Source organism: Cryptotermes secundus, unplaced genomic scaffold (assembly GCF_002891405.2).
Source record: "Cryptotermes secundus unplaced genomic scaffold, Csec_1.0 scaffold448, whole genome shotgun sequence".
Taxonomy (NCBI): domain Eukaryota; kingdom Metazoa; phylum Arthropoda; class Insecta; order Blattodea; family Kalotermitidae; genus Cryptotermes; species Cryptotermes secundus.
Window position 1 is genome coordinate 484,731 of NW_019731577.1, and position 11,358 is coordinate 496,088.

The 11,358-nt window shown below is 38.9% G+C and overlaps 1 protein-coding gene across 2 annotated transcripts in view; it reads left to right on the forward strand.

Moving 5' to 3' along the window:
• The first annotated feature begins 2,283 nt into the window (after positions 1–2,283).
• The window catches only part of LOC111867156, a 76,045-nt gene continuing 66,970 nt past the window's right edge, over positions 2,284–11,358 (forward strand). For both annotated transcript variants that reach the window (XM_023856742.2, XM_023856743.2), the window contains exons 1-3: positions 2,284–2,650; positions 5,388–5,477; positions 8,342–8,443. In XM_023856742.2, the coding sequence (XP_023712510.1) occupies positions 5,403–5,477; positions 8,342–8,443 (177 nt within the window). In that variant the 5' untranslated portion in view covers positions 2,284–2,650; positions 5,388–5,402. The remainder of the gene's footprint in view (positions 2,651–5,387; positions 5,478–8,341; positions 8,444–11,358) is intronic.

Here is an 11,358-nt window from a genome sequence, read left to right on the forward strand (position 1 = left end):
TATAAATTTACATGTTGTATTTTAGCGCCCTGTTGCATGGATTCATATTCATAATGTGTATATATTAACAGTCTTCAAGTGCATACAAGCCCATCTACCACTTCTACACTACATGTTTCAGCAGTATGCTGCCATCTTCAGGTGTATCGATCCGTCAACCATTTCACTGCTTGCCTTTATATGTCCATTTACAAATAATATTAAATTTGTATACGTCCTTATATAATAATGAAGTTTATGTATTTAAAACTTGTTAAAACCTATTANATTAGTATATAAGGACATATACAAATGTAATATTATTTGTAAATGGACATATAAAGGCAGTCAGTGAAATGGTTGATGGATCGATACACCTGAAGATGGCAGCATACTGCCAAAACATGTAGTGTAGAAGTGGTGAATGGGATTGTATGAACTTGAAGACTGTTAATATATACACATTATGAAAATGAATTTACATGTTATATTGCTTTACTTCTTTATCCATATTTATTGTATGCGAGAGGTTCTCAGTTCCTATGAACAGTTTCATATTCCCTGCTTGATTATTGTCTGAATAATTTAATGTATAATATAAGTATATCCATAGCCTGTGTGAAAATATGTTAAGATCTGTAGTTTAGAGAATGTAATACATTATTCAATATCTTATAACAAATCAGAGTTGATGGCCTTAAATTGATCTCCCTCATAGAGGTCTTTCTAAATCCCTTCTCCCTTTAGGATTATGAGTATATTTTAATGTGTTGTACATAACTTTCATCTTCCATTCTTTGGAATGTGATCAATGCAATTATGTACATTTTATGAGACTTGACTCCTTACATGCAAAATAAAATTGTGACCATTGAATGAACTAAACTGAACTGACTGGAGTCCTTTTCTGTGTCCCTCACCTCCAACCTTCCATTTAATTTCTATAGTATGAATTTTTGTTTAAAATTTTTGAGCCAGTTTCACATGAGGACACAACCAATTGCCTGCCACTGTGTCAGACATTCATCAAATATGAAACTCAAAACTGGTTTAACCTTGTGATGAACTTTTATAGCAGAAGTGAATGGTAGAAATTATGATACAGAACAACATTCAAGTCTGTTCAGGTTACAGTGTTTGGGTATGTAAGATTGTGTATTTGGTAGCATTCACCATGAGAATGGTCATGTCCACACAGAGCAGACAGACTGCCCAAGTGACAACAGGATGAAGAAGCACCATCAGCACATCTGTCTTGACCATCTGGACAAGTTAACCACTGGGGACACAGCCACCAACCCAGAACACCATATTCAGCTCTAAGGCACCAGCATCCTCTGTATGAAACTCATGCACATGGACCACACTATCAGGGAGGCGATCAGGGCTGAGTCCAACCAAACAACACCAACAGTGAGGATTCCCTGCATTCAAATCAACCATGGAAACCTCTCATACATTCCCTTGAACCCCTGGGATGGGATCTTTAACCAGGCTTCCATGACTGTGTGCACTGTACAATGGCCCACCAGTGCCCCCTACCATCTTCTCATCCATTCTCATCTCACCACTTGAACAAATAAAGACACACTTCAGGTCGAACACCAGCCACTCTTTCTGCTCCTACCATCCCTCCCTGAGGTTCTAAGCCACTTCCCTCTCCTCACTCCCACTTACATTTCTGTGTTCCTTTCTAACAACAAAGCCAGTGCATCCACACACAGCTCACCCTGCCCCCCTACTGATCACCTGACCCTAGGATGCTCTTCTGAAATGCCAGTGAAGACTTACTGGATCACATGGCATCGCTTCCCAAAGCGTACTCTTCATAGTCACTGCTGAGAACCTCAAATCTTAATGAATGTTGTGTCATTCCATGAGCATTTCTTCTAATGCCCAGGACATCCTTTCTTCCATCTCTGTCACTTCTACTTGGAAACCTCAGGTACCTGTGACCAACATTAGTTTTCCTAGTTTCCCTTTGATTTGAAGTAAATCCTGAGACGGTTCCTAAGTTCCAGTAGCTGCTGCATACATTTCATGCAGCCCTCCACACTTAAGTGAAATATTGAAATATTTGATCAGGATATCCAAAAATTACTTTTTCAAAATAGGCAACCCACAGTTAATCAGAAACTTTGGACTGGCAATGCAAATGAGCATTTTGACACATTCATGACTATTATTATTATTATTATTGTTGTTATTATTTTTGGAGGTATTGTTAAATATTCCCATCTCCTACTGCGTAGAAATACTCCAGTCAAATACTCTTTGCTATGTTGTTGGACCATGGGGAGAAACCATGACACACTTTTTGGCAACCCGTGAAATTGGAGCTGTGCTCAGCTCGTCGTTAGTAAGGTGGCCCATGGGGCCCATGGCAAGATGTTGAAAGGTTGACCCTGGCCTTGGCTAATTGAGCACCACGCCATGGAATTGAATCCTTGTTGACCTATAAATGAGCCATAGGATCCGTGGTGCTGACCGGCAACGAAGATGGCGTTGAAATGTTTGGAATGACTGTAAAATTGAATCAGTGTTTTCTACGTATCTTAAAACTTTATTGACTTTGGAGTATCATTATTGTTAATTTCGTGATATGAGGAACATAATTACGTATGTGCAAGAGAGAGCTGTATATCAAGGAAGTGAACTGTGATTCAAAAGTGTAAGTAAAGGTTTACTAAACTGCCCATTGTTCTGGAATCGTGCGCAAATTAAGTTTTGCGAATGAATGTTTTAGAATTTACTATGTGAATTAGTGGTATATGAGTATAGAAAGTTTAAATTTATGTTGTTTACATGCACAGGAATAAAATCAATAATGTGTATGGAGTTAATTGAAAGTTGAGGTTAAGTTTTTTTTGTTTTTTTTTTTTTTTTAATCTATTTGACTTGGTGGCAGTGAGTAAGGGTTAACTGTGCAGTGTACCTGTATAATCTGGAGACACTAAGAACTGTAAAATTGTCATGCCGAAGAGTAAAATTCTCATCTCTATTTGATTTTTAATCAAGAAAGTACTATAGAGTTATTTTTATTGTAATAGGACATTTGTGTTGAAATTAAGCCATTAATTTTGTTGAATATTAGTAGTTTTCAGAAACCAGTTTCGAAATTGGCCATTCTTGTTCTTCCAAGAAATTAAGATTCGGTTACAGATTAGATTAATTTAACACACTGTGTTTGTATTAGGTTTAAATGTAGGAGAGGTTTTTTGAGAAGTTTAGCAACATATTATATGATGTAGCTTCATTTGTGCCAGAAGGAATCAAGTACATTCCCACTATATTGTAATGTTCCCAAGTGTCATTTAGTAAATTCTCTTCATGAAGTGAACATATAAGGAGAAAACTTACTCTTTATCTTTCATTATGGCCAACTGTAAGTAACTAGGTCTATGGAACAGAGTCAAGAAATTCCCAACTTATGGAATCTGAAGGTTCATTACCATGTTTACTAGATCTGTCACTGGGTCATATAATTAGCCAAATGAATCCAGGTCCTCCCTCTTTCTTTTACATCCATTTTTATGTTATTCTCCTGTCTAAGCTTAGGTCTTCAAAGTCATCCCTTTTTCCTTCTACATTCCCAACCAAAACTTAGACATTTATCTTCTGTTTATGCTATACATCCTATCCATGTCATCGTAGTTGATTTCATCATGCTGATTATATTTTATGAGTGTTTAAAATTATGAAGTACTTATATATGCATTTTTGTGTACTAAATTTCCTGTACCTTCCTCTTGGAGGTTTAGATGTTCTCCCCAGCACCCTGTTATCAAACACTCATTTGGCACTGGATACATGTACTCCTTAAACACATTACAGTAAGCTTGTGCTTAATTATGCATATGGTCTTATGGGTTGCTACATCATGTACTTTGGTAGGTAGGTAACAAAACTGAGAGGAACCCCAGTGCCTGCTATAAAAATGTGACAGTAGATGCCACTGAAACAGTGGGATCTCTCAGGCTACATGGTGTTACAGGCCAGAAGATTATGATCTTAATATTCACAGCCATGGTAAAGGTAAATTTCCTGTGCTTAATTAAGCACTATGCCATGAAAACATATGGGGAAGTGGAGGCATAGCCCATCATTCTTGACCTGGGCACTAGATGGAGTTGAGTGGTCAGCTTCACACCCTGGCCACTTTATCCCCTAGGGAAATCACCCCAGTACGCATTGTACGCGGGTTCAAATACCGATGAGGTCATTGGATTTTTTTCAATTGACCTAATCCTTCCGGCTGCACTATGGCCCTGGGGTTCACTCAGCCTCTAACAGAAATGAGTACCAGGAATTAAATAAATAATATTCCTGGGGAGTAAAGCGCGGCCGGCGTGTAAGGCTGACAACCTTACCGCCATCTTTGAGCCGATTGTCTAGATAGTGTGGGACCCTTAACGTCTCACAACCCTATGGGCCTTCATGGCCTGTTACAGGGATAGCTTTACTTTTTTACATTAGTACAGTTCTTTTTAAAAAAAAGTGTGATGAATATGGGAATCACCTTGTACAATAAGGTCCCTGAGCAGATAAAATTAAAGAAAAATTTTAACTCATTTAAGAGGGTCTTAAAATCTTTTCTGATGAAACGTTCCATTTATTCCATTGAACAATTTATGCCCCTTTAATTCTTAAGTGAGTATGTTATGGTTTTATGTTATGACAAATATCTTGTCCTCACTTAATCTATAAAAAAATTTTGGATGCTGGGTTTCTTTTGGTTATTGAATTGTTGAAAGTGGGATGATGTACTGTATGATTGATGTGTATGAAATCTGTAGGTAGTTAAGTTTTATAGTTTAATTGACTTATGTACGATATGTATGTTATATTAATATGTAGTTATTGACTTGTTGTATATCCGAAGGTTGTATCACCAAATATGAATTCCTGGAACAAATAAATTGATTGATTAGTTGGTTGATTGATTGGTTGATTGATTGACTGATAGATAGGAATCTGGATTGGCCCCAGGCTTGGTCTGGATGCTGTGAAGAAGAAAATAATCTTACCCCTGCCAGAAATTGAATCCCAGCTGTCTTTCCACTAGCCTATTGCAATACCAACTTAGAGTATCCTGACTCCAATACTCACAGCCATGAGAATCTCACATATGCTGGGTGCTTGCGGCATTCATACTTAGGAAACCAAAGAGGAGTTCATTGTTATACAGTTAATCCATAATCCAGTGGATCTGAACACTAAACTGAGGAAATTCCTAAATGAAGGAAATTTGTCTCTGAGGTTATTGATTTGAGAGCATTGAAATTGAACATTAAATGAGGGAAAACTTTAAACTGAGGAATATTAGGGTCTGGTGGAGGGTCCACTGTTATACTGATCTTTTCCTTATATTGGTTTATCATTTGATAGTACATATTTATTTTTGTTAGGTTCTGTCTCTCACCATGGATTGCACACAAGTCCTAGATGATATTAATTTTGGTGATGCCACACACTACAAGGAAGGAGAAAAGAAGCAGGTAATTGTTGTAACATATTCTATATTTATCTTGTTAGTGAATAGTTCAACAATGAAAGTAAAATATAGGGCAGATATTAGCCAACCCATTTCTAACGTGTTTTGGCAGTTCGTTTCTTCAGACACATCTAATTGCAACCTGTCTGGCAGAGTGGAAGTTTTGAGAGAATGGCAGTGATATCATCATTATATCAGATCATTGAAGTGATGAGTTTTTAGGCTGTTTTGTTGACATATAGGAAGTCCCAAATATTTTTGTGGGGTTTGAAATGACCACATCTTTTACTTTCTTAATTTTTATTTTATTTAGGCATGGAATGATTCTTGGAAATTCGTCACAGAAACTTGCATAGGTCAGCCACATGCAAAACTGTTTCGTTCCCAAATTACCTAAGTCTGAGATGTGATGACATGAAGAAAGCAGTCTTCTGGGATTTGGCGCCGTGTATATGTGGTGTTAACCGACGTTTCGGAGGAACGTATCGCCCCCATCTTCAGGGTAGAAGNAAATCACAGTTAGTTAAAAGACACCCGTAATTAATGTGATATGCACGTAATATTTGCAAGTAATAAATCCAATTTGCATTTAAAATTTTTGTTTTCCATTCATTATTTAAAAAGTTGAAACAAAACCCCATAGATAACCTGTGGGGTTATAACATAATATAACGTAATGTAGCATAGCATAACATAACATAATGTGGCATGCAGTAATATTGCTGTGCAACAGTTGTGAGAAATAATGTGTGTTGCTTGGTAGTCGTTGGTAAACATGTTCCCATGGAAATGATATCAAAGCTGTCACTAGATAGCCACCCATAACGGACAATAGAGTGATTATTGGAGCAGTGTTTTCTATTGGGTCCACCCCAAGGTTATATAGCAAGGACTGCAAGCTAGCTGAGTGAATTAAGGCGTGGAGTGTTAACCAGCGGCCAGTGGTTGACCACAGAAGCTGAAGAATCTCCATTATTAAGATTTGTTAGCAGGAAATGACTAAAGAAAGCAGCCTGAGGAGAGATGGTGATCCAGTTCAGTTGAGAATTGAAAGTCTGGCTGTTAAGAAAAGAGTACAGTAATGATGTGAGCACAGAAAGCAGAAGAATCTCCCCTGTTAGAAGCCATTGCTAGGGAATGGCTGTTGAAGACGCAGCAGGCTGGAAAAAGGCTTAGCAGGTGCTGTGATAATCTGTGAATTGTGAAGAATAGCAGTGGCATTGTAATTACTTGTACTTCCCAGTGGTGCATGTAAGTGGTCAGTAAGTCCAATATTCAGTCCATACCCCATCTGTAGTCACACCCCTGAAACATGACATTCTTGTGTCAGAAGTGCTCAGATTGGAAGCTGCATTGGATCTTGATTGTTAAATCGCCACACTATGGAAGTGGAGCAAATGATGGCATGCCTCCTGGCCAAGGAAGCGGACCCAGGGCAATGGTAGGTCTCAGAAGAAGTTGACCACCTGCAGAGGGATGACCTGCCATGCCATTCTTGCACAGTGTATGGGACACAGTCATCAGGGACAAGGCCAGGACAGTGTTGCATGAGGAACCCAGAAAGGACAGACATTTGGGAAGAGACACCATGCACAACTGACAGCAATGGAATAAGGGACAGAGATGTTACAGAACAACTACATCTGAGGAAGGAGAGGACAATCAGCAACAGCATCAGAGGGCAGAGCAGAAAACCTAGGCTACAACTGGAAAGTGTGGGAAATGTTAACTGAGACCTTCAGAGAAACCCTAGGGCTAGAGATCGCAAAGAGAATAGCCAGGACTTCCATTAGACTGTGGAAAATGAGTGTCAGGACATTATAGGGGGTCAGCCTCCTCTGAATTGAAAGAAGAGACTACAAAAAAGAGCATAAGAACCTTCAATGTAGGAGCATTGACCACTCTTGGAACTTTTGGCCTAACCAATTGGAGGAACATGATGGTGATAAACCTGGACTAGCTCGCATCTTATCAGGGAGCTGCTAATTCTGTCTATTAAGTGCATGCCACATTAAATTTTGGTTCCACCATGAATATATAAATAGATATCTTTTACAGAAATGTGTATACATTTTTTAAGATACTCTAACTTTGCTGATTATAAAATATATTCGTTAATTAAATGACATTTTGTGCTGTTTGTAATTAGTTAATGTCAGATTACACAGTGCTTAAAACTGGTATAACATGTAAGGAATTGTGTAAAGCAAAGGGACTCATACGAGGACCCTCTGCTAAAAGAACGAAGGAACTGTTGAAGTTAAACAGGAACCAGCTACGATGGGTGGTGGGACTACTTACAGGACACTGTCTCTTCAAAGGACACCTCTTCAAACTGGGACTAAGTGATAGTCCCACTTGTGAGAGGCGTCAGACAGAAAGCGAAACAGCCACACATATCCTGTGTGAATGTGAGGCCTTAGCTTATTTAAGATTACGTCACTTGGGTCAGTACTTTGTGGAACCAAGTGACTATTTCAACGCCCCCACATACAAAATCCTGCGCTTCATTCGAAGTGCAGGATTGCTGATGGGATAATCAAAAGGGAAAGCACAGTAGACCGCTATAGGTTGCAGTGCAAGGGCTGAGAAGGCCCGCCCCTTATACATTCAGTAATTCAAGGAATTGTGTAAGAGTAAAGGCTGTATGTATGTACTTATTTACTTATTTGTGCAGATTACAGTCTACCTGGATGTGATATCCAGTAATATAGCAAATAGGTACCAATGTCCCAGAGTAGCCTGCTTTCTCCATCTGTAGGGTAGAAGTTCCTAAGGTGGAGGCAGTAGGTGCCATTCTTAACAAATAGTTATAGAGCTTATACAATTATGTCATCAGCTATAAACAAATTTGTTTATTTCTTTCAGTTGGGATGCTTGGAGATTGCAGGAGTAAAACATTCACTCTACAATGGAGAAAATCTTATTGGCCGTGATGCATCATGTTGTTCAGTATCTGTCAGCAGCAAGGTAGGATTGGATTGCAGAATTCATGCTACATTTTACATGAATTTGATTTATTTCTTTCTGGTCCGTCACACTGATATAATGAAAAAGTTAAATAGCCCCGTTCAGTCACACTGAACGGAACTGTTTAACTTTTTCATACATTCGATATGTTTACTCACATTCATTTTGGTTTTACTCTAACTTTTCATTAGTAACCACAGAGTTTTCAGCCTGCTTGAAGTAGTGGCTGAACAAAAACTGTAAATTTCTTGGACATGAGGTTCTTGCAGCAGTAACTATGAAGAGTGCTATCTTTTAGAATGAGACACTATATATAGTCCAGTTTAAGTTTACTGGCATTTTTGAGGAACAAGTCAAAGAGTAGGCCATGCTCTTGCTTGTTGCATGCTTGGCTTACTCTTTGACCCTGTTGATGGAGACAGTACATTCTCTTGAAATGTCACTGAACTTCTGCCAGTCTACATGGTGCTACATCCCAGGATACAGTAATCTTTCATTCATCCAGTCAACATTCCAAAATGCTGTTTCTTTAGGATTATTTTAATATTACTTTCCCATTTATGCTAATGTCTTTTGAGGCTCCAGTGTGCATACCATTATTTGCCTGAAGCTGCCCCCTATACATATTTGTTTAGGGACAGTCTTATGGTCCTCTGTTTGTGGAGCTACATGTTCATATTCCTTGGGCACTGGCATTTGAGCCTTGAATGTGGATTAAATGTGTTGAACTATTCAGGAACTAGGGAGGTGCATACATACGTACGTACTGTGACACGATGCCTGAAAGTTGAAGTGAAGCTAGACAGTGGCGTGCCAGGAAATTAACACACGCGGCAGCAAATAAACTTGGAATAGTCCATTGCTAAACAGCAGTTTGGTAAGCACCTTCCCACGGTAGTGAATAGACGCAGTAACAGACGATCTATTTCAGATGGTAATCTATATTCAGCTTGCTTCAAGTTACAAAAGGAGAGCTCATTTGTAAGGGAGTCTTCATTCTTCATTTGTCCTTTGTGCCTCATAAGTAACTGATTTGTAAATCAGATCGAAGTCAGTTACAGCAGAAGAGAAGACATTAGTAGTCCAGTATGGAATAGAGAAAGTTATAGACAATTATTGATTGTGAGCTGTTATAGTTGATTGTAATTGTAATAAAAGTGCCAGTAAGCCCAATCATCCATTCCAAAACACATTATTATTAGTCACAGAACCCCAGACACATGACAGTACAGGCATACACACATGCCCATGCACGTACACAGGTGCCATTCTGAAAATCACCTTATTTTATTCAGGGGGGCTCAAAACCCTTAACCTTTAATGGGCGAATGTTATTTCTGTATATATATATATATATGCAGCAAGCAGCAGTTGGCCGAATGTTATATATATATATATGTGTGTGTGTGGCAGGACACGTGCTCTCTTTGGGAGTGCTGACAGTTTGATCTTGGGTTTGAAACCAAAACAAACCCATGCAGGGTCATGTCAGAGGTTCATTTGTTAGCTCTGAACAATTAAATCGTTTATCAGGATACTGGCTTCAATACTATTTACGTTTAGATATGACTGTTTATGATCTGGTCAGCCAAATCTAGCCCAGCTTTGTTTCGAGAACTGGTGAGGAAATATTCATCGGTGCTTGCAGATGACTGCTTCCAGAGCCTTCAAGGAAGTGTGACGCATTCAAGGATTGGTTTTCAGTGGCGAATTATCAGTCAGGAAGTCAGTGTCGGACTGCCTTATATTTCTTTATCAGTTAGAAAGTCAGTGTCAGAGTGTCATATATTTCTTGGTATATCATTTTTATTTTGTGTCTTGGAAGAGGTATAAACCTACTGAGCCAGTATTACCTTGTGAGTAAAAGGCATCTTCGTCACTGGAACTTTCGGTATCGGTGTCGGGCTGGCACTCTTTTCGACTAGAATTATAATTACTTTGCATCACTATTTTGCTAGTATTACTAACAGGTGAGAGTGTCGCTTTGTCAATCAACATAATTTATTCGATTTTGCTGGAAACCCCCCTCCCCCAAGATGATTCTTCAGTCGCACAAGGCGAATATCACGGTCAGTGGCATTTCTCGTGGGAGGCCAAGTTTATCTGGGACCCAACTGAGTCGACTGGAGGTGAAACATTCACAACACTGGCCAACCAAAGAGAAACAAAGACGTCATGTGTTTCGCTAAATAAGAAAAGCAGGAGCACCGTTTTCTATTGCACAAAGTGAGATGTTGCCCTGTGTGTCACAGACTGCTTCAAGAATTGTCACGCGCTACAGAGAGTGGGATATCGTAAACTGTGAAGTGACACAGTTCAAACTCACGTACAGTTTGAACAAAATATTATTGCATATAGTGTGATTATTTTTACAATATCTCTAAGTCTCAAAGTTGAATATCACGGTCAGTGGCGTTTCTCAGGGGAGGCCAAGGTTATCTGGGGTTCAGCTGAGTCGACTGGAGGTGAAACATTCACAGCACTGGCCAACCAAAGGGAAACAGAGACGTCGTGTTTTTCTCTACATAAGAAAAGCAGGAGCATGCTCTTCTATTGTAAAAAGGGTGATGTCGCTCTGTGTGACGTGGGCTGCTTCAAGAAGTGCCACGAGCGTCAGAGTGTATCGTAAACTGTGAAGTGACACAGTTCAAACTCGTGTACAGTGTGAACAAAATATTATTGTATATACTGTGGTTATATTTACAATATCACCATGGTTCAAGGTTGAAGAAAAAAGTGGCAAGTCCTTTGGAATTTCATAACATATATACACTCAACTCTTGATTATCCAGGGGGCAGATAAACTGGTTTGCTGCTTAACTGGGGCTTTTTTGAGGTTTATATGTTGTTTAATATTCATTCACTTTTGCTTCACATGGTGAGTTGTAACACTATTTTCGCACTAGTGTGAACTG